This window comes from Mytilus galloprovincialis, chromosome 3 (assembly GCF_965363235.1).
Source record: "Mytilus galloprovincialis chromosome 3, xbMytGall1.hap1.1, whole genome shotgun sequence".
Taxonomy (NCBI): domain Eukaryota; kingdom Metazoa; phylum Mollusca; class Bivalvia; order Mytilida; family Mytilidae; genus Mytilus; species Mytilus galloprovincialis.
The window spans coordinates 12,364,523-12,391,828 of record NC_134840.1 but is presented as its reverse complement, the minus strand read 5'-3'; the positions used below and the strand labels follow the sequence as shown (position 1 = coordinate 12,391,828).

The window sequence follows — 27,306 nt, the reverse complement described above, 5'->3', positions numbered from 1 at the left end:
GTTTTTTTGTTTTTTTTATATATATAATCTATTACGAATTAGATGCTTCTTTTTGTACATTCATTTGGGTAAAACTACACCATAAATCATACTGCTTCCTTTTTGGTTGATCAAGATTCTAATTCAGTGTAAATATATATTCATTTAAAAATGAGTGCACATAGATTAATTATAAATAAACTATTCAACTAACATGAGCAGACATGTTGATGGTCAAGACAGAGTTTGATTTCTGATCACTCTTCTGTAATGTTTTGTTTGCCACTGACGTCTTCCCTGTACCAACTGGTCCCACAAGTAACACAGGATTAAATGAGTCAATCAAGGTAGACACAAGGTACTGATACCTCACTGTATCTACTGTTGGTACAATAATCTTGTAGAATGGCATACTGAAATAGATGAACAAATGTACTTCAAAAATTTTATCATTCATGAAATTGACAAAAAACTTTTTTTTTAGTTTACACATCTCAAATTTGTATTGATTTTTAACAAGATAACAGAATATAAAGTACAAGGGAATGAATCTTAGAAAATATCTTGTCCCATCAGAATTACAACATAAAATCTTATTTAAAGTCAAACCTTGGATCATATTTCCATCCAGCCTTGAGTTGTTCATCCCAATGTATCCAAGATTTTCCTTTAGGCTCAACATAATACTCATAAATTGTATCTCTATTTGGGAAAGTTCCTTCAATTTCCCGAATAAAATTGTCCAATCTCTTCCTTCCATCTTCATCAACAGAGGCACCAATCGACCAAATCATACAAAACAAGAACCATAACTCTATTATCCTTGAAAGGCTTTCTTCTGATTGGTCAGTTTGATCTATGCCATTTTCCGGTGTTGCTAAGGCATCAAACAGTTTACAAAGGGACCTAACTCCATTCATGGGAGCAATAGAAATCAGATCCTGGCAGTAGTACTTCTTGAAGGTTAAAATCTTTACCAGGTATTTATCAAACATTTTCTTTAGTTCTTCAACCAATACCTGTTTAAAAATTAACTCTATATCATTTTATAACTAAGATACAGTATTTATCAAACATTTTCTTTAGCTCTTTTTACAGGGCATTTGTCAAACATTATCTTTCATTATTCAAACAGTATTTATTTATTGTTCTACATCAGTAGTACAACCTCTCTTTACAATAATTCATTTCTTATTATCAAGATCTAATTATGTTAATTGATGCTTCAATTTAAATAATTGATCTATTTCATTTTGGAAAGAGAAAACTCTGAGTTTGTTGATATCTATCAGAACTATGGTGTAAGGTGTTATCTATTGATCATTTTTAGAAAGTTTTACCTCATTTTCTTTTTTAGTCTGTAGCCAACTCTCAACATATGGCAGCCACTTTAGGTCTTCATAATCAGCATACACCATACCACATCTAGATACAGTGGCAGGGGAAGCAACTGATAAATCTCCTACTTCAAACAGCAAGGACACTTGTTCAGGAAGTGAGATTCTCTCTCCATTAATCAGAGTCAGAATCTTATTATCGTCCATGACAGAGTTCATACTCTCAATCCAGAGCGTATCTACTGGGCCATCAAATAAAATCCATCTCTCATCTGGTTTCTTATCTAAAATATAAAACAAAACATAAAAAAAGATACATTTATTTTTCATCAGATTTTATCTTTTAACCTATTTTAGCATTAGTCCAGTCAAACTAAGTTTGAACCTCAAACTAATTGCAACAGAAAATGTTTTAGTTCTAATCTATAGTAATAAGCCTCAAATATACACAGAAAAAGTCCCATAAAATCTAACTTGAGTAAACCTCAAATTTGCATTTTTAATTCCTTATGGATTTTAACATCGGAAAGGGTGATAACTCCGCAAAAATGAGTCTTTTTTTTTGTTGTTAGCAGTTTTTGGTTGTTTTTCTTAAAATTCATGTAAAATATGATACTTTGATGGGGTTATAAGCTTGTATTTGACTATATTATATAACCTTCTACTCATGTAATGTACAAAACCGAAGTGTTATGGGTTATTTTTTTTTTTTTGCATATTTTTCATTAAAGTATTGCAAATTTATGGCTTTGTGACCATTTTGAAAAAATAATGTGAATACTAGGCATTGTTTATATCTGTAAATTATATTTGTTCAGCATCTACCTTGTTTAAAGAAACTTTAAACCACAAAAAGAAGAATATATGCTTAATTCGTTTTATTGAATTTGAGGTTGACATGCTGAAAAATCTAATAAATGGTCAACTAATGAATTATGAAATCTAAGTTGTAGCTTGATAAAAGATATGAAAACACCTATAGAGATGTTTGATATACTCTAAAGATATGGCTAAAATATCAAGAATCAATACACTCTGTTGAATAAAAACTGTAAAGTTATAATTTTGTTTCAATTTTTATTGATATTTCTGCCTTTTTTGCAGAGTAATCTCCCATATCAATGCAAATCTCCATAGGAATTTTAAAATATAGATTTTTATGTTTTCCTCAAGTTAGATTTTATGGGACTCTTTTCTGCGTATATTTGGGGTATAATGCTAAAGTTTAAAACTTAAAAATCTTCTGTTGCAATTACTTCAAGGTTAGGGTCAAATTTATGCTAGATTGACTGGACTACATAGCTTTTAACATTTTAACAATGATGATTAATGTTGAGTGTAATAAGACATCATGTAGAATGAAGTCTGAGATACCTTGTTTTGGTTTAATGATACATACCAGTACAAGCATTTCTCATGATACTTGATAATATTCCATCAGTCCAATCATTAGTACTAAACTCAAATTCTCCATACAGTTCTCCCAGAGATAAAGCCTTGGCATTCAGGGGAAATACCTGCAAATATACAAAATCCATTAGATCAAGCTCTTATTTTGAGCTTTTGTACATTAAATCATTTTTTTGAGGAAAAAATCTTAGAAAAAAATTCTTGTATAGGCTTATAATTTAAATATTTGACAAAAAAATAATAACATTTTTAATTACTGTAAACTGCGAAATTTTCGCGCAGTCTTTATTTCGCTATTTACTAACACATTCCAAATTCGCCCTGTTTTGAATTCGCGATTTCACAGTGGCCTGTATAAATAATTTCGTAAAGGATTTCAAAAGTGACAAGCTTTGCATGCATCTTAAATCAAGTGATAAGATCAATCGGAAATCTTTTGCTTTCGGTTCATTAATGTAAAAGTAGATTAAAAGTTTGTCATGTTTCAATGCTTGTACAAACACATACACAATAATAGAAAAGTAGATCTAATCATTTTGTGCTAATTAAGAATGAATTAAAATAAAAGGTGTCTGGATTAATGCTGATTAATTGATCTTTTGATCTGACTAATCTGTGTAGTAGATTCAACGAGGTGATACTTTTATTACTGTTGTTATTAACATAATTGTATTTACAAGTCACAATTTGTAAAAGTAAATGTAATAAAAAGAATTTTCCTTGATATTTTCGCGGTCATTTTATTTTCGCGTTTCAATTCATACCGCGAAAATAGCGAAAATAAAACGACCGCGAAAATTTCCCTGTTTACAGTATACGTTCTGGAGCACCTGCATTCACCTAAGTTTTTTTAGTAGGATTGTTGCTTAAACTTTTGTTTTCTGTAAAGTGTTCCATGTTTCCACTGTTTTTTCTTTTTGGTCATGGTATTGCCTGTCTCCCATCAAGGTTTTGGATTGATTTATCCATCGGTATTTTCTGTATGTAACTTTTAGTTACAACTTTCAACCGAAAAAATAACTGACAATTAAAGTGTTTATCTTATTGTATCATTCATGTTAAATTCTAGCTTTGAGCATTATGACCTTTAACCTGTTAATTCAATTTCTTTTAAAGTATGGCTTTTTCAAATGTGATTATCATTATTGTGATAAACTGAATAAGTTTTAAAATTACCTTAACATTTTGGAAGTTTTCATCTCCCTTTTTAAAGAGTGCTATGAGCGCCCCCTGCAATGTCTTCCATGCAGTTGTCTTCCCTGATTGAGTTCCTCCAACTATCATGACGGAGTGTCTAGATGACTTTGTCTCATAAAGCTGCATTGCCTTTTTAATGGAGTGTGTATGAGCTTGTAAATGTGTACTCTTCAGTTCTGCTACAATGGCGTTCTTCATCTGTAAATTAGAAAATCAATTTGCATCATTGAAATATTGTAAACTTCATACCTCATAGACCTTTTACATTTAAAAAAAAAAGTAAATTATTGTTTTACACATCAACTTACAGCTAGTTTTCTTTAATTGACATCAAATTGTCATAATTGAGAAAAAGACAATATCAGTATATTTAAATCTGACAATTATTTCTATATCTTTGAGAACGTGTCTCTCTCTAGGTGAGCTGCAGACTTATCAATAATTTCATGATGGTGACTGACTGACTGTTAAACTTGTGTAGTGACACAATAAGACCAAGCTTATAAGGCTGCTGGAGAAGTTTTTATGTTAATTACTTTTGTTAAATTTGAACATGAATGTGCATAAAGTATCAATTGTAATATGAAAGCATCATATGATAAGGTACAGTTATCAGTAGTTTTGATCAGAAATACTTTCAGTTTTATGTTCAAAATAATAAACTTGAACTTTACACATGTCCCCTTTCTGACTCTATAAGTTTCTACATATATATTACTAAAACAAACATTTGTTGAACCTAAGTTCAACACAGTTAAACATCTTGGTTTATACAAACACAAAATTAAAACAAAATTTTAAAAAATAGACAAGCATTGGTTCATTTATACTTTGTACTATTTGTACAAACATTAAAATACTTACTATAGTATGTTCTACAGTTGGCATTTCTATTCCCGGGAAAAGATCTGATATAATTCCATTAAACAATGACAGGTCAGCTGATGTTAGCTTTGCTGCATTCATATCCTTCATGGACAAAATTAACACCTATAAATATATACATATATATATTTAAGTGTCTGTACTTAGGTAGGACTATAATGATTGTAAATGAGACGAAACTCCACTAGAGACCAATTGACATAGAAATTCACAACTGTAGGTAAGTGTACGGCATTCAGCGATGATAAAAACCCATATTAGATAGTCAGCTATAATAAGTTAGGTTTATTTTAACAGTAATTTGTTATACGTGTACAACATTTTTAATCAAAACACACCAACATATTTTTCTTTGATTCTATGTAGAAAAAATCATTTCATCAATTTCAAATTTTTGATTAAAAGTGTTAATTTCCATAGATCAAAAATAGCTATACCGACCTCTTCATCAGAAAGGTTAGGAGAGGTCCTTCTCTTTGGGCCAGCATATCGGAGTACAGACACCAAAGCTCTCAATCCAAAGTCATAATGATCCTGTTTAGAGAGTTGTTGTTCTGCTAGAGAGTACAGTGTGTAGGTTTTCCTGGCCAATCCTTTACAGTTGTTAAAACCCTCACCAAACAGAATGATTTCTGCTATCAGTGTGGAGTCTGGTGAAACCATAGCTATAGGTCGAAACATAGACTTCAGATTGTCTGGAAGCTCGGTCCTTCCAGCATACCCTGAAACAGAAATTAGGATATAGCATTTAAGTGTCAAAACTTAGACTTGAGATTGATGGAACTGAATCCTTCATGCATACCAGGTCACAGAAATAAAAATATAGCAAAGTGATAAATATAGAATTAGAATGTTTGGAAGCTCAATCCTTCCCCTAAATCCTGTACCTGAAACAGGACCATAGCAATAATATTAAAATCATTCATATAAATTAAAGATTCAAAGTATGGACAAAAAAGTGGGAATCCAATATATCAGAAAAGTACTTGCATGTTACAACTCATCATTGTCAAACTGCTGACCAAATATGAAGTCATTATATTACATAGTTTCTGAGAAAAGTGTAAAAAAATATTTGTTTGACAAACAAATTGATAAAGGACTATACCTAGATAACAATATAGCCCTACGAGTAAGGACATTAAATTTTCATTCTAAGCAAAACTCTTGCAAATAAATTTTATTTTCGATGTCAAAATTTGCAAATTTTTGTAAAAAGTTCTATGTGATTCAATCAATTCGAACACAGCTTTTAATGTCTTTACTTTCTTAAGAGGTGTGCAAAAATAGATTTTAAAGTTTTTTGTTATATGTGTATACTTTTCAATAAAATGTAAGAAAGAAAAACTCTTTGTTCAGTCTTACAATGTTTTACCTCCTTAAGTTTCCATTTAATGTTTTGCATGAACAATATAAACTGACTATAAAAAAAGAAAAAACTCTAACCTGGATTCATTGTGATAAATATTCCACAAGTTGGTATGAGGGTTATTTCCCTTCTTTCAAATGTAAATCTTTTGGCCCTTGATGACAGTGCACTCAGTATTGACAGTATTTGCTGAGCCACCACAGACAATACTTCTATATTGATACGGTTGAACTCATCAAAACATCCCCAGGCTCCAGTCTGTTAATACACAAATTAATTCTAGTCAAGAAAGATAAAAAAACAAGAAGATGATTTTATAGTGTGATTTTCTTGTTTTTTGCTTTATTGCTTTAGTATAAGTTTTTGCTGAAACATGCAATAGAATTATCATCATCATATCAATGAAGAGGACCTAACGTTTCAATACTTTTATCACAAAGTGTATGTAGCATTTCCTATAATGGAATTGAGTAATCTCTGTTGATCAACAATCACAATAATCAATCTAAGAAATGATTTAAATCTACAGCATAAACTGAACATATTTCAATGGCTGACTTAAACTCTCAATTTGAATCAATAAAAAAATTGTCAATCATGAAAATGTGTTGCCAGTTATTAATGAGTAAGATTATGTTCATGTGTAAAAGTATTTAACCAACAGTTAATACATACCTGGGCCAAACCAGAGAACATTCTTCCCATGGACCTGAAATCTAGACCTTCTGAACAGTTGACAACAATGACATACATTCCTAAGGCTTTTCCTAAATCCTTGACAGTCTCAGTTTTTCCAGTACCAGCTGGACCTTTAGGACTACCTCCTCTGTGGAGATGTAGTGCAGTGGTCAGTGTAATGTAGCAACGGTCAGTCAATGGTGTGATGACCAGCCTTCTAGAGTCGAGATATTCACAGCCATATCTAAAATCAGTATTGGTCTGTTTGATGACACAAACATCATCTGCCTGATCCTGAAATAAAACATTTATTACATTTATTACATTTATTACATTTATTACATTTATTACATTTATTACATTTATTACATTTATTACATTTATTACATGTATTACATTTATTACTTTTATTACAATTGTTACATTTATTAATTTTAACTATTTCATTGCTTTATTACATTTATTACATTTATTACATTTTAATTATTTCATTGGTTTCCAAACAATTCGTTTTAAGCATACTCAATGAAGGTTAATTCAAAGAACATTTGTTGCACACATGGAAATCATATCCTATGTTATTTACAAAAGTTCATGTTAGGAAAAGAACAAGAGGATATGAATAAGATATCAGAAATATATAGCTTTACACTCATCTTACAAAAAGTAAGGACTAGTTTAAATTTCCTATCTTAGCAATAGCAATAGTTATCCCCTTCAAAAACTGAACTGTAGTTCAAAGCATCTGAAACAAGTAAGTGTTTGACAGATTGGACACATTGCCACAATCAAGCTCCAGATAAGCCATGAAGAACAAAGTTATTCTAATGCTGATTTAAGGGGGTTCGCGGGTCTAAATCATTTATATAGGATTTCTCTATATTTTTCTATAAATGAACTTTATCTTATAGTTAATAGAAAAATAAAATAAAAAAGTGGGGTCACCGTTCATTTGCGCTCACAATTTGCCTTCGAAAGAAGCATACATTTTTGTAAAGGTGTTTTTTTTCTGTTGAAGTAATAGGAGAAATAAAGGTAATATCGGAATAAAAAAAGAAATTTATTACAGAAATCGCTAAAATTTTACAATAATTTAGTTTAAGTACAGCTTATATGGAAATTATATTAAAAAAGATAGGTCACCGATGAGTTGAAAAAGATATTTCAATTTTAAAGCCAAAAAATGGCATTTTTCCACCAAAGGGAGATAATTTGGAACTTTTTTAATGATTAAAATTGAGAAAGGAAATGGTGAATATGTCAAAGCGACAACCACCCGACCATAGAGCAAACAACAGCCGAAGGCAACCAATGGGTCTTCAATGTAGCGAGAATTCCCGCACCCGTAGGTGTCCTTCAGCTGGCCCCTAAAATATGCATAATAGTACAGTGATAATGGACGTCATACTAAACTCCGAATTATACACAAGAAACCAAAATTTAAAATCATACAAGACTAACAAAGGCCAGAGGCTCCTGACTTGGGACAGGCGCAAAATTGCGGCGGGGTTAAACATGTTTATGAGATCTCAACCCTATACATTTTAAAAGTCATCTGGGGCCAACACGAATTGATTTTTTTGAATTATTTTTGTACCATATGATAAAGTAACAACTACAAAAGGAAATAAATAAAATTTGTAATGAAAAACAAATGTTTGACTTTTTTCTGAAATTTTTATACCCTCGAGCCTCCTTAAGCTTATAATGTTAAAGCAAAAACAATTATGGCAATCAACTATCACTACAGGACTACAGGCTCCTTACTCAGGACAGGCTCAAAGTATAACTTACCCTTAAGAGATATAACTAACGTCTATGAGATAAAACTAGGGATGTCAAAAGATCTGAAATTTAATACTCAGATACTCGGTCATGATACTCGAGTACTCGCGAGTACTCGCGAGTACTCGTATGAATCTTAGTTTAAACCTATTTATTTATAGTGGATTGGGAAACAAGTTTTGAAACTTATATCAATCCCTTTCCACTTTGCGGGTGCGAGTGCTGCCTTATAGCGGCATTAGCCTGCTCTTTTTCGAAATCTACAAGGGTGTCTTTAACGTGCAAGAGATGTGGCTCTCTTTCAACACAGGTCAGCCATTTATCGTCCCCTTCCAACAGACTATCATCGTTTCCTCAAGACCATACTCCCAAATGGTGTCAAGGGGTGTAGGATGAATCTTAAACATCTAATGAAAAGTTTAAGTTTTAGGTGGGATGCAGTGTTTTTGTAACTAACTTTATAGAAACAAATTAACGAAAGACAAACGTACTACAAACACAGCATGGTCCTCTGTTTTTTTGTTTGTATTAATTAAACAATGAATTACTGACCAAACTTTCTACAAGTAACCTATCATAATAGCAATTATTGTTTGTGTATGTGTTCATGAACCAAATTCAAATAAAATCAAAAATATTTGCATATGAAGTCCAACAAAGTAGACAATATATGTATCATCTGTTCCTGAGGAGTTGGTACTTTTTATAATACAACTTGTCCTTTAATTTGTCAACAACAATATTTGACTTCAAATTACTTGTGCATTTCCGTAATGCTCAGTCTTACTTTTTCTGTGGTTTTTTTTGCACTGTCATATGTCTGATTTTCTTTCTTTTTAGCCATGACGTTAACAGTTTATTTTTCGACTTTTGGGTTTAAATGTTGCACTCTTACTTTCGCCTATCTTTAAATTGTAATTTAAACAATTATAGATTAAGGTTTCAAATACAGAGTAATTAAATTAATTTAAATGTACATCTCATACCAATCACGTTTACACGGAAGTCTGGATTAACAAACAAAGGTGAGTTTATACGGCTTGTGATGTGTCAATTATTAATTCATGAAAGTGTTGATCCGGTACAAACACAGTTAAAAATGTCTCTAATCAGTTATGTAGGATTCACCGCAGGTCACTTTGATTTTGTTCTTGTTTGGAAATATGATCTCGTCAATAATTTCAGACGAAAGACTATTTGACTTTTTATTTTTTGTTACAAGTTGTGCAATAGAAAACATTCCCTCGGATGAAAAAGACGTTGCTGCATGGTACTACTATAACAAATAGTATCCTCATGGTAATCATATTTATGTTGTTAATTGATTTTTTTAGTATTACTAAGGGGATATTTCAACGAAACTAATGTGAGTGGAAATTTGAAGAGAATTTCTCAAGATGTATAACACGCTAACGAGTATCTGAGTACTTAAACTGTACTCAAATACTCGGCCTTTTGAGCAAGTACCCGAGTACTCGAGTACTCGTTGCCATCCCTAGATAAAACTTACCTTCTCCATATAATATCTAAGATGACAAAGCCACTCAAATGCGTTTTCATCATTACATCCAGACTTTACTAACTTTTCCATTACATCCCTAGCATGAACTTCTATGGTAACAAGGGCAGTAACTTTTAGTCTCTGCATCTTTGTCAAGTTTGACCGTATTATTTCGGAGTATCTGTTCAATGAAGTCACCTGAAAAATAAATCAGTACAACTACTTTTATAGCACAAAATGCAGTAGCTCAAACACCTCCAAAACTTGTTCATCTTTTGACTTGTTTCCAACTAATTATTCAATGAATTCAGCGGAGGGAAAGAAAGAGAAGCATGAACTATGAGATACCATAAATAAATATAAATATACTGTAAATTTTGGAATAATTGCAAATAATGCCACTTGGTGAGTTTGGCAATAAGAATTTGCATTCTGAAATCCGACATATATTTTTGTAAGCAGCTTTTCTTGTAATCAAAATATTTTTTTTTATTTTGTCCTGTCTCTACAAAATAGTAATATTGAATGCAGACAAAAATTTCTGAATTTAGTTTTTTTATATGTAGAAAATCATGCGTTGAGTGGTAATCATTCACTATTATTAAGTACCTTTTTTCTTCCTTATCCTCAGGGTCTTTATAGGGGCCTAAAGGTCTGTCAATGTTAAGGACTTCTATCATTCCCAAATCATGAAATGACCCTAATTTTTTCACAGTCCTCGCGCATGGCATCTAGTTTCCTCTTATCCTGATAAGTTCAAGTTTCTTCCCTACATTTGTTTTTACATGTTTACCATCAAATTACCTGTTTTTTCTTCATTGTCCTGAGTGGCTTTTTGTCTCCTCTGACCCTGACATGTTTCAGGGCTTTCTCTGTATCGCTGGTCCACTGTATTTGACTAGCTACAATACAGAGTTGTCCAGGATGTTCTTTCAGCCATTTGTCTTTCTTAGATTTCTTCAATGCAGATTTTGTAGCGACCAATCTCTCCATCAGTGTATCAACCATACCTGCTTCCACATCTCCTAGCCAGTTCTATGGATCAGATATATTAGAAACTTCATATTACTATATAGATTAAAAAGGGTAACTATATTCTTTAAATCAAAAACTCATCTAAAAATTCATACATTTTTGGAGGACATTTTAAAGATCAATGACCTTTAACAGGAGGTTATATGTAAATTAGTGCCCATTCTTGTTTTTTTAATCTCTCACATAAAATTCTAAACTTTGGTTGATTTGCAGTTATCTTGTGGTTAATTATCTCCCTTGAATTAAAGTTGTGCATACATCATCTCCCTAGCCAAATCAAATATTCTATGAATCATAAACCTTTAAAACTAATTATCAATTCCTTATTGCAAATTAAAAAATAAATCATAAACTTAGAAGTCATACAAGATGGCTGCTATTTGATTCTCAGTTGAACATCAAAGTCAACAGTGTTTATCTACTTTAACTGGAATACTCTTTAAAAGAATCTTCAATGCTTAGGCTTGTTATTTTCAATTTATTTATATTCAAATAGAAGCAGCAAATCACAGGATAAAGTTACTTTCCAATGCATAAGTTCTTCTATCTAGGGTAAAATCTGAAATAAGGCAACTCAAGGTAGATTCTTTTAAATTATTCCCTGTATACCTACCTCCACTTGGCCATCTAGAAACACCCCAGAATTGATAAACTCTACTTTTTCACCATCTTCCGAGTTCATTGATATGGCCTTTATATGTTTTCCCTGAAATATTAATAAGATTTCTATATAACAGATCAATTAAAACTTCAAACAGTTTTGCTTTACTGTAAATTAATTTCTTTTCTTCCTGGGTACCAGTTTTTGTTGTTCTTCCTGGGTACCAGTTTTTGTTGATTGTGGAAAACCTGCAATTTGGTGGATATCAAATTTCATGGTTTTGCCAAAGGTTTTTGTAATCAACAAAATTGGTATCCAACAACTATTATGAATCCACAGTACCATATAAGATTCAAAGTTTAAAACAGAGATTTATTGAATACATCATACAATAAACATAGAAAACATATATAATGTACATAGACCTATAATGGTTTACTTTTACAAATTATGACTTGGATGGAGAGTTGTCTCATTGGCACTCATACCACATCTGCTTATATCTATAGAAAACATATGACCAGTAACAAATCAACACATTAATTCAGGGATGTGTATAACTCATTCATCAGTGAAGTGAAAATATTCAAATATACCACTGAAAATTATTCTCATAAAGGACAGCAATAAAATCCTTCTTCCATTACTTTGAGTTTTTCAAGTATTTGTAGTAATTTTGTTTCATGAATATTGATAAACCATATAGCTTTCTTTTTACGTTGTTCAAGTTTGGTTTTAATGTTGTCACTTTTGCTATGTGTTATAGATCTCATTCTGTTTTTGAAATAAAAGATAGCAATATAAGCAATGTTTCTTTTTTCTGGGCTTTGTTATGTATGTGATGGAAATTTGTGTCATGAATTTATACATCCATTCCTTTCTATCAATACAATAATAATGTTGTTTATTTTCATAAATAACAAATTGATATATTGCCTCTTTTTTCATGTCCAGGAAACTGATATTATCAAACAATTTCTTCAAGTGAGGCTGAACAGAGTTTGGTGTCTTAGACTGTCCAAGTATTTCCAGCAAGTCATCATTTGATATAAAGTAAAATCTTGGGAAAACTCCACGCTTTGTTTCCAGATAGGCCTCAAGGGATTTCTGAATACTTTCTAATTTCTTGTTCATTTCATTCAATTCGTCTAACAAGCCTGCAAAAACATATTAATACATTAAGATTTCATAGAGACTTGCAAATCTAACAAAAATTACTTGTTATACTGTTTCTGGCAGATTTAATGCAATTTGTTAGGACCTCCTCATCAGTATCTTCAAGCATATAAAATTTAATACTATTTGGTAAGACCCCCCCCCCTTTTGCACTGCCCCTCCTTTTTGTAAATCTCCATGTTTACAGTTACTCCATCAATAGAGTAAAATTCACAAGATACTGTTTCCTTACGTTTGTATTGAATATCTGTATATACAAACATTTTTTTAAAGCCTATTTTTAATTCCAAGTTTCAGAACATGTTCAATGCATAAACTAAAATATTGTATATATAATTTCAAATTTCTTAAACAATCTATGTCAAATACTTCTATACCAACTCTTGAAAACTTTTTTCGAAAAATATTTTTGTATGGCAAACCAATATTTTGTGAGTATACCTATAGCTGCCAACTTCTACACCATTTTTCTCTAGTTAAAATTTGTCTCATTGGCAATCATACCATATGTTCTTTCTTTATATTCATTTTCTCATTACATTTGTCACATTGATGACTTGACTGGTTTTTCTGAAGCACTTTGGTAAAATTTATGACCAGTTGAACAGTTGTATTTGATAAAACAGATTGTATTTTGTCCGGACTTTTGAATGAGCTGCTAATGATGGAAAGAAACACCTACCATCAAATCTAAAGACAACACATTTACCTTGATAATGTGTACAACGTAAGGCATTTTTATCAGCATGCATTCTGGTCATTATAGCTTTCCATTTCACATTCACTTCATCAAAGTTAGAAGATTCTCTGGGTAGCTGTTTCCGTATATCTTCTCCAAGGAAAATATTCTGAAATAACAGTTATGTTCATTACAAAAAGTCAAAATGTTAAAACAAAAAATGTTTTTCTATTGAATGAAATTTATCAATTTTGCAGAAAAAAAAACAAATATACCCTCATAAAAATTTTTTCTTCTTATTTGTTGTAACTTTGAAACTGTTGACCTCACACAGTCCTCCTTCCCACAAAAACTATGCCCTAATCTCTACATACCAGTAAAACTTATGAATCTGTTGACTGTCAGATAAAAGGTCATACCGTCTATCCTCACTTGCACACCACCAATCTTGCTACAATGAGAGTTATAGAATGTACCAACCTCTAAATACATCCATTCTTTCTGTACCAGTAGAAGAATTTCTATAACTTCCAAAATGTTTGATAAAATTTTCTCCCATCTGTCAACATCTGTTTCAAAAGCTTTGATGAATCTAGAGGCTTTCATTGATGATAGTCGTATCTGATTCTCATCTAAGCAAGAGAAAACGTTTTCAACACCCCTGTAAATAGTAAAACACAATTTGTGATTTCCCAATTTTGAAGAAATTTGGGAAAATTTTCAAAAGATTTCACAATAGATTTTTGATTGGTTGATTGATTTGATTTTCTGTGTTTTAACACCACTTTAAAGCACTGCTTTTGTGTTATTTCATGACGGTCAGTTTTTATTGCTGAAGGAAAAAACTGACAATCCTAGAAATTTTGATTGGTTAGCAATGGATAATGGTATACTGAATGGTACAGTATATATAACTGTACCTTAGAAATGAAACATAATGACTGGATGTTTTGCATACATTTAGTCACTGATTTCAACAGATTGGAGGGTATACATAAATCTGTGTTTATAGCACATTTATTAAAATTTCCCTGGAATAGCTATGAAATTCATCCTGTTCTATCCTTATGAAATACAAGCTTGATTATAGATTCAGACCGTACTCCACTGGTTACCAAAATTTTGAATACACCAAACCAAGATCTTTATATCTAAAAAACAGGCTATAAATGCCCTCAATTTTAGAATTCATTCATACATTTTTGTATTATTCAAAATTATCAGTAAATTGTGTGTTCTACAAGGATCACCAGTACTTCACCTTTCATCTGATATCTTAATTACTCAAATATATGCTACATATTTAAAGATTTACCTTCATGCATGGAAACTATTTTGTTTTAAATATGTACTACTTTCCAGTATGTTCTTTTCTGACCGGGCCTGACTAGGTGGTGTTACATCTAACAAAGTCTATCCAAATTATTTTTTCAAAGAATTCCGCTCGAGCCGGTGCTAGGGACTGTCTTAAACTTGCAGTGAGTAGAGAGGTTTTTTTTGTTGTGCATTAACTGATTTTGTGTCATGGATGGATATTACATATCATTTGTTCTTTTTATACTCACACTAGCTTCCCTATCTTTATACTCACACTAGCTTGTAGTGACCCTATCTTTATACTCACACTAGCTTGTAGTGACCCTATCTTTATACTCACACTAGCTTGTAGTGACCCTATCTTTATACTCACACTAGCTTGTAGTGACCCTATCTTTATACTCACACTAGCTTGTAGTGATCCCTATCTTTATACTCACACTAGCTTGTAGTGATCCCTATCTTTATACTCACACTAGCTTGTAGTGACCCTATCTTTATACTCACACTAGCTTGTAGTGACCCTATCTTTATACTCACACCAGCTTGTAGTGATCCCTATCTTTATACTCACACTAGCTTGTAGTGACCCTATCTTTATACTCACACTAGCTTGTAGTGATCCCTATCTTTATACTCACACTAGCTTGTAGTGACCCTATCTTTATACTCACACTAGCTTGTAGTGACCCCTATCTTTATACTCACACTAGCTTGTAGTGACCCCTATCTTTATACTCACACTAGCTTGTAGTTACCCCTATCTTTATACTCACACTAGCTTGTAGTGACCCCTATCTTTATACACACACTACACACACTAGCTTGTAGTGACCCTATCTTTATACTCACACTAGCTTGTAGTGACCCTATCTTTATACTCACACTAGCTTGTAGTGACCCCTATCTTTATACTCACACTAGCTTGTAGTGACCCCTATCTTTATACTCACACTAGCTTGTAGTGACCCCTATCTTTATACTCACACTAGCTTGTAGTGACCCTGTATTTATACTCACACTAGCTTGTAGTGACCCCTATCTTTATACTCACACTAGCTTGTAGTGACCCTATCTTTATACTCACACTAGCTTGTAGTGACCCCTATCTTTATACTCACACTAGCTTGTAGTGACCCCTATCTTTATACTCACACTAGCTTGTAGTGACCCCTAAATTTATACTCACACTAGCTTGTAGTGACCCTATCTTTATACTCACACTAGCTTGTAGTGACCCCTATCTTTATACTCACACTAGCTTGTAGTGACCCTATCTTTATACTCACACTAGCTTGTAGTGACCCCTATCTTTATACTCACACTAGCTTGTAGTGACCCCTATCTTTATATGGTATAATTTCAAGATCTGTTGTGTTCCATACTGCTTCTATTACTTCAAGTCCCTACAACAAATAAATTACACATGTAAAATATTTAATTAGAAACAAGATGAAAATTTAGAAACAAAGACAACTTAAAGCAATTTAAATGAATCTATTCAAACTTAATCAGAATTCAAACTTAATCAGAATTCCAACTTTTAACATAACTTTATTTTGTTTTGCTATTATAAAATAATACACATTTTATTACAAACTGGTTGCGTATTTCTGCTGTATATTTCTCTCACTACTTTATAACATTTACATATGACAATCACTGTCAAAAGTGACTGTAACTTTACACAGCTATAATTACCAGTTCAATGACTCATTACAGTACTCTTTACATACTAGTAATTAAACATCATTGAAATCTCTGAATGTATAATTACCTACACAAGGAATAATTACTCTATAAATACACATTCTCAGACACCAGAGCAAGCTCTGAATATATAATTACCTGCTCAATAACTAACTCCTTAGTAGCAGCCTCTGATATATCATGTATAAGTTCTGCATAATGATCAAATCCCATCTCTATAATCTTCTCCAGAGTAAAATCATTTGATTTATGATCAAAATCCTTCCCCATCTCGTTCTGTAATACAAAGTGAAACTTAATGTTATTACTGAAAGACAAATTGAAACTTAATGTCATTACTAAAAGAAAAAGTGAAAATTAATGTCATTACTAAAAGACAAAGTGAAAATTAATGTCATTACTAAAGAAAAAGTGAAACTGTATGTTTGTACCTGAATTTTGTCCCAATGTCTTTTTCTCATGGCTGTATTTTTCAGGTCATTAATCAGGGGCATGGTACGTTTGAACTGATCAACACGATTTTTACTTGTCTCAACAACTTCCCAGTTCCTATCCTAAAATGAAGAATTATCATAAATATACAACATGTTTGTATAAGCAATTGTTTGGGAAGAAAAATATGTAACATATCAATATTTTCATTTGCCTTTAAATAATCTTTTAATAACTGTGATTATATATCAACATACAAGTAGCTCTGTAAGGGATCATAACATACAAGTAGCTCTGTAAGGGATCATAACATACAAGTAGCTCTGTAAGGGATCATAACATACAAGTAGCTCTGTAAGGGATCATAGGATGACACTTTCCTTTTATTTTGTAAAACATATGAGAACACAATACAGCTTTATTAGAAAACTATTTTGACTACTTACTGCTAATAGTTTACTATACTTCAATAGTTTTTTATGATCAGCAATAGCTGTAGCTTCCATTGTCTCTGTCTGTAGATCTACAAACTTGTTAACTTTCCATTCAGCCCATGACGTCTCCCATTCTTTGTTCATCAACCAGATATCTTCTATATATTGTAAATCCTGTTATAAAACAACCAGATTATTGAACCAACCAGTTATATCTTATATATTGTCATTCCTCTGGTAAAAATTATAAATGTAAGTAAGCTCAGAAAGGATACAAACTGCCCTGCAAAACTATTAGTATATGGAAATTAAGTCAGCGAATACACAGGGTGATTCATTTATTGACAAAAAAACATGATGTATGATTCCCAATATGGTATGCACTCTCGTTTGTTGGCCTCAGTGAATATACCTTCTCAATTTCTTTTTTTTTTATATAGGAAGGTTGGTCAATGTTGGTTTGTCTAATAAAGTGGGGTTTTTTATAGGAAGGTTGGTCAATGTTGGTATGTATGATAAAGTGTTTCATCTGATCCAAGGATAACAAGGCCATTTGTTATATGTTTCATCTAATCCAAGGATAACAAGGCCATTTGTTATCTGTTTTATCTAATCCAAGGATAACAAGGCCATTTGTTATCTGTTTCATCTAATCCAAGGATAACAAGGCCATTTGTTATCTGTTTCATCTAATCCAAGGATAACAAGGCCATTTGTTATCTGTTTCATCTAATCCAAGGATAACAAGGCCATTTGTTATCTGTTTCATCTAATCCAAGGATAACAAGGCCATTTGTTATCTGTTTCATCTACTCACTTCTAAACTAAATATAATTAAAACCATTTCTATTTTCATTCTTCCTCCATAAAATTATTTCTTTATTCAGAGGCTAGTCTATGAGCATGAATATAATGAGACCATTTCTATTTTCAAACCCATAAAAACCATTTCTTTATTAGAGGCTGTTGAATATAGTGAGTTCATTTTTATTTTCCTACCTTCTCCATAAAAGCTATTTCTTTATTAGGTGGCTGATCTATTTTGAAGATATTGAGCCCATCTCTAATCTCTTGTTGAGCTTTCTTAAAGGCCATGAGCTGTTCCTGTACTACACTGATACTTTCTAAAGCTTCTCCTGTCCCTATAGTACTAGTAAACGGTCCATTCTTCTGAAAGTTGTCTAACAAGAAATGTACTTTTTTCTTGAACTCATCAGATTGAGCTAGTAATCCTGCTTTAAATATATCCTGAAAATACATATAATAATTCTTATAGGATTTGCATATACAGACAAACAAACAGATGGAGAGACAGAAAAAAGACAGAAAAAGGACATGCCGTCTATATAGTAGGTGTAGGATAAAAATGTGCACTGACCAGAGAAATAGCAATTTTTGCATGAATTTACCTGACAAATCCATTCCATTATGGGTATGCCCAATAAAGTAGGTATATCAAGCAATATATAGGTGAATCAAATATAATATAAATTTTCCAGCAATCAATGTATGTGTTCACTACAAAAATATACCTTATGTTTCTTTAGCATGCCTTCAGCCTCTTTCAAACTCTCTTGGAATATAAACCACTCATCTTTTAATTTTTCTTGTGTGGTCAAATACTGTAACAGAAAGTGTTCAATACAAATTTAATCATAGAAACAGAAATGGCAGATAATATTTTGCTTTCCTAATTCTAAAGTCCTATATACCAATGATTGGTAGAACCTTGCAGTATTAGGTGTTCTTAATAGCTCTTATACACAGGTCAGAATATACCTCATATACTGGTTAGAATATCCATAATACACACACATTAATGACTTTCATAATGCTCCTTAATAAAAGGATGTATATTAAAAGTTATACAATCATTGGACATTTCTCCTTTGGAAAATATAGAAATTTCAAATTCACACTGCATGAAAGAGATCTAAAGAACACTTAATGTCTAGTGGCAACTATTTGGTACATGATAAGTCATCTGATGAAATTTCCCCATTCAGACCTCACATGACTAGGAATTTATACATCCTGCACAACCAAACAGATGCCCAACTTTGAGAGGGTTTCACTTCCAGTCTGAAGAAAACCAAGGGATGATCATATTTCTATACCCAAGCCCCCCCCCCCCCCCACCCATGGGGTGAATCAGAAAACAAGGATTGTATTCTACTTTTATCTTTACCTTTTCTTCTACTGTAACTTGATATTTCTCCAGAATCTGAAATTGTTCTGCCAGTGGTGCAAACTTTTCCTCTGTTGCTTCCAGCTCATTATGTAATTTGTCCCATAGGTTTAAACTAATACCTAATTCAGATAATGTCTGGGGAAGCTGATTTATTCTGTAAAATTATACTAAAATTATTGGTTGATAGTAGGTGTTTAACTGTTCTGTTTAGGCCCTTTTGGTTTTATGTTATCATAAGTTTTCAATTGTAGTCTTTCAAAACTTTTGTTCATGAGCTGAACTGTTGAAGGTTAATCCATATGTTTATGCATGTAAACCACTTTATATAATGTTTTTTTTTAATCCTATACTAAAGGTATATGCTACTTATGTATTTAAAAGTTATGAAACATCATCAGTTCTTAAACATGTTTAAATATTATTAAGAATATAAAAATAGGAAGACATGGTATGTTTAATAGTAAATCTCTCCAATGTTATTAAAACTCATAAAACAACATTATGACCGGAAAAAACTACGAAAAGATAATAAACAGTCCATATTAAACTTCACAGGAAAGTAAAAAATTGAGTTACAAAAATGTTTTTACCTATCTCCATTTTCCACTAGATAATCCTGAAGATCCATCAGACTGGTGGTGGACATTTTCTTCAACAGTTGTGTGAACTTTGTTTGCCACTCCCGACAGTGGCTCATAATGGCCGTCTTCAGTGGAGAACAATCAATCATCATAAACTGTATGATTTCTATGGTCTCATGGGCCTCTACATTATTGGCAACTTCATCATATCTGTAATAAAAAGAGATTAAAGATAGCTGATTTATAATGGCAAAGTTAACAGGTTAACAGTCAATCATCGCAAAGTAAAATATTCAACCATTGGTCTTAAAAGATTTGAAAGTACAAAGCCTGGGCAGACAGACAGAACTATCACTAATAACAACTACTTTACTAAGCAGGGTGTATAATGTCATTTAATGGGTTGCAGGTTTCTGTTCTAGTATCTTGTGATGTATATAAAGGTAGCTAGATTAAAAAGTAAAAAGTCAATCATAAATATATAGAAAATACTTTAAATTCAGAAATTTTTGTGAGGTTTTTATTATTGTAAATAATGTGACTGCATAGCGCATAACTTTCGCAATAATAAATCGGGTATCTGATCAATATATCTGCATGCAGATTTCCCTGAAATCACAATAATAAATGGCATTCTGGTATCTGATCAATATATCTGTATACAGATTTCCCTGAAATCAAAATAATAAATGGCATTCTGGTATCTGATCAATGTATCTGTATACAGTTTTCCCTAGAATCACAATAATAAATGGCATTCTGGTATCTGATCAATATATCTGTCTGCATATTTCCCTAAAATCACAATAATAAATGGCATTCTGGTATCTGATCAATATATCTGTATACAGATTTCCCTGAAATCAAAATAATAAATGGCATTCTGGTATCTGATCAATATATCTGTCTGCATATTTCCCTGAAATCACAATAATAAATGGCATTCTGGTATCTGATCAATATATCTGTATACAGATTTCCCTGAAATCAAAATAATAAATGGCATTCTGGTATCTGATCAATATATCTGTCTGCATATTTCCCTGAAATCACAATAATAAATGGCATTCTGGTATCTGATCAATATATCTGTATACAGATTTCCCTGAAATCAAAATAATAAATGGCATTCTGGTATCTGATCAATGTATCTGTATACAGTTTTCCCTAGAATCACAATAATAAATGGCATTCTGGTATCTGATCAATATATCTGTCTGCATATTTCCCTGAAATCACAATAATAAATGGCATTCTGGTATCTGATCAATATATCTGTCTGCATATTTCCCTGAAATCACAATAATAAATGGCATTCTGGTATCTGATCAATATATCTGTATACAGATTTCCCTGAAATCAAAATAATAAATGGCATTCTGGTATCTGATCAATATATCTGTCTGCATATTTCCCTGAAATCACAATAATAAATGGCATTCTGGTATCTGATCAATATATCTGTATACAGATTTCCCTGAAATCAAAATAATAAATGGCATTCTGGTATCTGATCAATATATCTGTATACAGATTTCCCTGAAATCAAAATAATAAATGGCATTCTGGTATCTGATCAATGTATCTGTATACAGTTTTCCCTAGAATCACAATAATAAATGGCATTCTGGTATCTAATCAATATATCTGCATGCAGATTTCCCTGAAATCACAATAAAAATGGCATTCTGGTATCTGATCAATATATCTGTATACAGTTTTCCCTAGAATCACAATAATAAATGGCATTCTGGTATCTGATCAATATATCTGTATACAGATTTCCCTGAAATCACAATAATAAATGGTATTCTGGTATCTGATCAATATATCTGTATACAGATTTCCCTGAAATCACAATAATAAATGGTATTCTGGTATCTGATCAATATATCTGTATGCAGATTTCCCTAAAATCACAATAATTAATCTCCAATGTGTGTCCTTTCTTCAACAAGAGTGCACACCATGAAATGTCTCAGTTTATTTTCTAATCATTGATATTATGTTGATAGTCCTAAAGATAAAGTTTTTTACAACTGTCACATAATCTTAACAGAGAAAACTAAACATTGACCAATGAACAATGAAAATGAGATCAAGGTCAGATGAACCATGCCAGGCAGGCATGTACAGCTAACTATTCTTCCATACAACAAATATAGTTGACCTATTGCTTATAGTTCAAGAAAAACAGACTAAAACACAAAAACTTAACACTGAGCAATGGACCGTGAAAATGAGGTCAAGATCAAATAAAACCTGCACGACTGACAAATAGATCATAAAATATTTCCATACACCAAATATAGCTGACCTATTGCAATGAGTATTAGAAAAAAAGACCAAAACTCAAAAACTTAACTTTGACCACTGAACCATAAAAATGAGGTCAAGGTCAGATGACACCTACCAGCTAGACATGTACACCTTTCAATCATTCCATACTCCAAATATAGCAGACCTATTGCATACAGTATAAGAAAAACAGACCAAAACACAAAAACGTAACTATAACCACTGAACCATGAAAATGAGGTCAAGGTAAGATGACACCTGCCAGTTGGTAATTTACACCTTACAGTCCTTCTATACACCAAATATAGACTTATTGCTTATAGTATCTGAGATATGGACTTGACCACCAAAACTTAACCTTGTTCACTGATCCATGAAATGAGGTCGAGGTCAAGTGAAAACTGTCTGACAGGCATGAGGACCTTGCAAGATAACCACATACCAAAAATAGTTATCCCATTACTTATAATAAGAGAGAATTTAACGTTAAAAAAAATCTTTATTTTTTTTTCAAGTAGTCACTGAAAATGAGGTCAAGGACATTGGACATGTGACTGACGGAAACTTCGTAACATGAGGCATCCATATACAAAGTATGAAGCATCCACCTTCTTAAATATAAAGCTTTTAAGAAGTAAGCTAACATCGCTGCCGCAGCTGCTGGATCACTATCCCTATGTCAAGCTTTCTGTAAAAAAAGTTGCATGCTCGACAAAAATTGTAATAATAAATTTAATGCTAGCAATATTTTCTGAATTTGCAGTATAATATGGATTTTTCAATATAACATCCTAACAAACCAACGACTCAATATTTTACAGCTAAACAGACTACGGTATCTAACCTGGCAATGTCAGAGTCAAAAGATGAAACAACTGGACCAAGGTTCTGATAGCGTTGGATAAACATTCCTTTATCAATCTCCCAGATCTCACGATAGTTGTCCCAGGTCTTTATATAGTTAAGCATGTGAGTGGCATTAGTCTGCATCCCTGTATTTATAACACTGTGAATCTTCCTGGCCTCTTCACTTCTCGCTATCATTTCATAGATTGGCTACAAGATAGAAAATAATGCTCTTCTTTCCCGTTGTTATCAAACCCAAATTGTAATTTGAGAATTCCATACAAATTATATTGCACACCATAAAACCTAGTTCAATATACTTGTACCAAGTCAGGCAGTCATAATCATGGACATTAATGTTTTTGGAATACATATTAATACATTGTTTAGTCCCTCTTGTAAAAAGATTGACCAGGAAACAGCTTTAAATAAAATAAAATAAAATGAAGTCTATCCCTTTTATTTTCATTCAGTATTTTGATAATCTGAAAAAATATCTGTCTTATAAATTCTTGAATTTGAAGAAGAAACTAACTTCAGTTTTAAACAAAACAGTGATAATGAAGTGTAAATGTAAGGTAATTTATTATGCAGTTGTTGTATTTTAAATTATTAAAAATATTTAGCAAATACTTCGAAAGTTGTATTTTTCTTGATTAGCATAAGATGTTCAGATATTCAATTCAATTCTGAAATATTGTATGAATAATCTAAATATGACCTCTTTAACACTTTCTTTTGGTGTCAACAGACTAGGTAGTCTCTGTATCTGTGATAAAGCACTGGTAATGTAGCCATATTCACTGCTGACAGCATAGGCTAGCTCTGATAGGGATGGCTCCAACTCAACCTGAAATGTAGCAAGGTCTGTAACTGTAACTTTACCCTAGTTCTGATAGGGATGGCTAACATTTTTGTTTGGCTAGAATTTACCATAATTAGTTTCCAAAGTATGCAATATTCACTAAATGTATTAAGTTGGGACAGAAGAGCTTCAAATGATTCAGCAAACAGAACTAAACCATCTGCATATAAAAAAGCAAAATGTTTAATACAAATATTCATCTCATCTCAATTTCTTCAGATATATAGTTTAATCCCAAAACATCATGCATTTGTAAAAACAATTCCAAATCATTCAGATATAGGGAGAAAAAGAAAGGAGAGAGATTTTCTCCTGGTCTTATCCATTTTTACAAGGAAAATAATCAGATGATTGACTATAAAAGTAAAAAAAGACTGACACTTGACACTAGTTCTGATAGGGAAGGTTATCCCATATTCTCTCTTATTATTTACCTTTTTATCCTTCAGCAAGACTTTAACTTTAAACATAGGATTTGGTGGATTTTTGCCATCTCCATTTATGGATTTAGACAATTCCTGTAGAGACCATTTCACATTTAGTCTGAAAGCTTCCTCCACCATTTTATCCATTTTCTCTGTATATTTATGCCAGTGCACCTGCACCTAAAGTAGATCATATGGTTAGAATTATATGCAAAGGATAAACACTTATTTAAACTAGTATGCCAATTTGTATGCCATTACTTAAAATCACTTAAGTTCTGGCCAAATTTTGCATCCCAATAAAACCAATTTTATTTCAAAACTAGGAATTGTTAAATGACATCAGAAGGTTATTCAGAGCAAGATCTGGGGTCATTCAGGGCAAAGGTCATAGGGCCATCTTTAACTTGCCATGAGATGTAAACTGTGGCTTTGAGAAAAAGAAATCAAAATATGTTCTGTCCTTTTGCTTTGTGTTTGTCTAGCCTATGATTTTTGACATAAACAAATAATCTTTATTCTTTCTTTCCCATTATTTTGAACATGCCTTTATAATGGTTTTGATTGACACAATTAGAGTAAGAGTTACAACCTTTTGCCACCATGTAATAGGTCTATATGCACAACTTCCTTCATAAACTAGCCAAATTGAACTTGTACTGACTGTTAGACTTTAGAGAAAGTTGTTTTCTAAACAGTTTTAAATTCTATCAGCCTTGATTAAATCATTGCTATGAATTAGAGACATGTTAAAATATATTCTGAAGAAATAGATATATAAAAATAGATTATGACAATCTAGGGATATGTGAAAATAGACTTGGGAGGATCTAGAGGATTTCGATAAATGTGAGATTTGATTATGAGGGTTTAGAGTAATGTCACAATATACCTCACTGCCATCCAGTCTGAATATTTCATGGGTTTTCTTCATAGTTCTGACAATATTCTCATGTATTTGTGTCAATCTTTTTGTGACTATCTCTCTATGTTTGGTCTGAAATAGAAAAACAAGGAAAATTATAAAAAAAAATGAAATATTTTGGTACTTACTTCATTATTTTTATTATTTAAAAGGAAGTAAGACCTTGTCAACTTTTAATCTGAAATTAAAGAACCTAAGTGAACATGTTTAGACCCTCTACCGAATCAACTTCTTTTAAGCCAGAAACAGCTTAGTGTTATAATGACAAAGTAGTTCTCCCCCAAAAAAGGATAATTATAATCAACTTGTTCATTACTTCAATGGATAATAGGCTATCATAGCTATATATATGTTAGTGTACAATACTGTCCATATTGTTCAAAATTTCAATCAATTTCTAGTAGCTATCGTTTTGAATTTGGATGTTTTAGCCAATAGCTCCGGTAATAGTGGGGGCATTAAAACTCTTTGCAACTGTTATATATTAAATATTCTTAGTTTAAAACTTACTTGATATGAATCAAAATCCATTTTCTCATAAACTTTCCTCGGAATAATCTTAATCAATAATAGTTCACTGATTTTCACACACTGATCGGCGATCTCTGTGTTAGCCCCTTTATAATCATCAACAATAACTTGTACTTTGCTGGCATTATTTCGACAATCAGTGACAAAGTATTCAGATATACCATGTGACACCCATGTCAGTTTGGACAAACCAGGGTGGATCTTTTTATCAAGGAATCTTATTCTCTCTCTAAACAGGGCTCTTTCTTCATATGACAATGCTGCTATGATCCTGAAACAGAGATTATAATTTGTATAACAGCATCATCCCCTGTATACTAGAGGGGCACTAGCTACGAGATGTAGATAAAAAACTTGAAATTTTTTTTCAATCATTAATGAAAGTGAAATATTCATTTGCTTTTGGCAGCCAGAATGGTTCAATTTTGTCAAAATAAGATAAGAAACATTGATGATGATTATTCTTGCAAGTGAATAATTCAACATCATGGAATCAGTATTCATGTGAACTTCAATTTAAAACCTTAGCTAGAGGAGAATAGCACATGAACTGTCTGTGTTCAGTTATTTAAAGGAAAAGAATATCAACAATGAAAGTGAAACAAAGGTAAATCATTTGATTGATTGGTTTGATCCACACAAAAAATCATTCTTATACTAGTAAAACGATGATTAACACATATTTTGAATCGTTAATGTGAAATTAAACAAACATAGAAAAATACTAATGCACGAGTGCAATATCTATTTATGTTTATATGGATTGTATGACCATTGGAGGTCTTTGGAGGTCAACTCGATAGTTATTTAGATGGTGTATAGACTAAAATATACATATGAAACGAAGCTACATATTATGGAGCCCATACCCTGTAAATTGTTTATCTTAAACTTTTTATAATTTGGATAAATGTTTAACATTGTTATAAATCAAATATGAAAATTTGAGTCAAATCTGTGAACATGAACTTGACAACTTGTGCCCCTTTAATAAATATTCAAAATAACTTGACAAAAATCAAATAATTTTTTATGACAGTAACTTCAGAAATTTGTGTATGCATTTATTATTACTATTTTTGACAATGTGGGGAAATGTGAGTTACAATTCAGGCATTA

At 31.8% G+C, this 27,306-nt stretch overlaps 1 protein-coding gene across 1 annotated transcript in view; it reads right to left on the bottom strand.

The window, feature by feature from the left end:
- Nucleotides 1-27,306, bottom strand: part of LOC143067200 (dynein axonemal heavy chain 2-like) — a 101,029-nt gene that overhangs the window by 45,671 nt on the left and 28,052 nt on the right. The window contains exons 16-43 of the mRNA XM_076240295.1: nt 26,167-26,458; nt 25,624-25,728; nt 24,741-24,911; nt 24,163-24,291; nt 23,440-23,651; nt 20,307-20,507; nt 19,714-19,870; nt 19,058-19,147; nt 18,525-18,773; nt 17,538-17,699; nt 17,091-17,213; nt 16,798-16,935; nt 16,273-16,355; nt 14,113-14,293; nt 13,663-13,801; nt 12,714-12,934; nt 11,790-11,882; nt 10,946-11,176; nt 10,151-10,339; nt 6,853-7,149; nt 6,255-6,435; nt 5,250-5,530; nt 4,788-4,913; nt 3,903-4,121; nt 2,716-2,833; nt 1,320-1,600; nt 589-998; nt 194-392 (exon numbers count right to left, since the gene is read on the bottom strand). Coding sequence (XP_076096410.1) covers nt 194-392; nt 589-998; nt 1,320-1,600; nt 2,716-2,833; nt 3,903-4,121; nt 4,788-4,913; nt 5,250-5,530; nt 6,255-6,435; nt 6,853-7,149; nt 10,151-10,339; nt 10,946-11,176; nt 11,790-11,882; nt 12,714-12,934; nt 13,663-13,801; nt 14,113-14,293; nt 16,273-16,355; nt 16,798-16,935; nt 17,091-17,213; nt 17,538-17,699; nt 18,525-18,773; nt 19,058-19,147; nt 19,714-19,870; nt 20,307-20,507; nt 23,440-23,651; nt 24,163-24,291; nt 24,741-24,911; nt 25,624-25,728; nt 26,167-26,458 — 5,278 coding nt within the window. The remainder of the gene's footprint in view (nt 1-193; nt 393-588; nt 999-1,319; nt 1,601-2,715; nt 2,834-3,902; nt 4,122-4,787; nt 4,914-5,249; nt 5,531-6,254; nt 6,436-6,852; nt 7,150-10,150; nt 10,340-10,945; nt 11,177-11,789; nt 11,883-12,713; nt 12,935-13,662; nt 13,802-14,112; nt 14,294-16,272; nt 16,356-16,797; nt 16,936-17,090; nt 17,214-17,537; nt 17,700-18,524; nt 18,774-19,057; nt 19,148-19,713; nt 19,871-20,306; nt 20,508-23,439; nt 23,652-24,162; nt 24,292-24,740; nt 24,912-25,623; nt 25,729-26,166; nt 26,459-27,306) is intronic.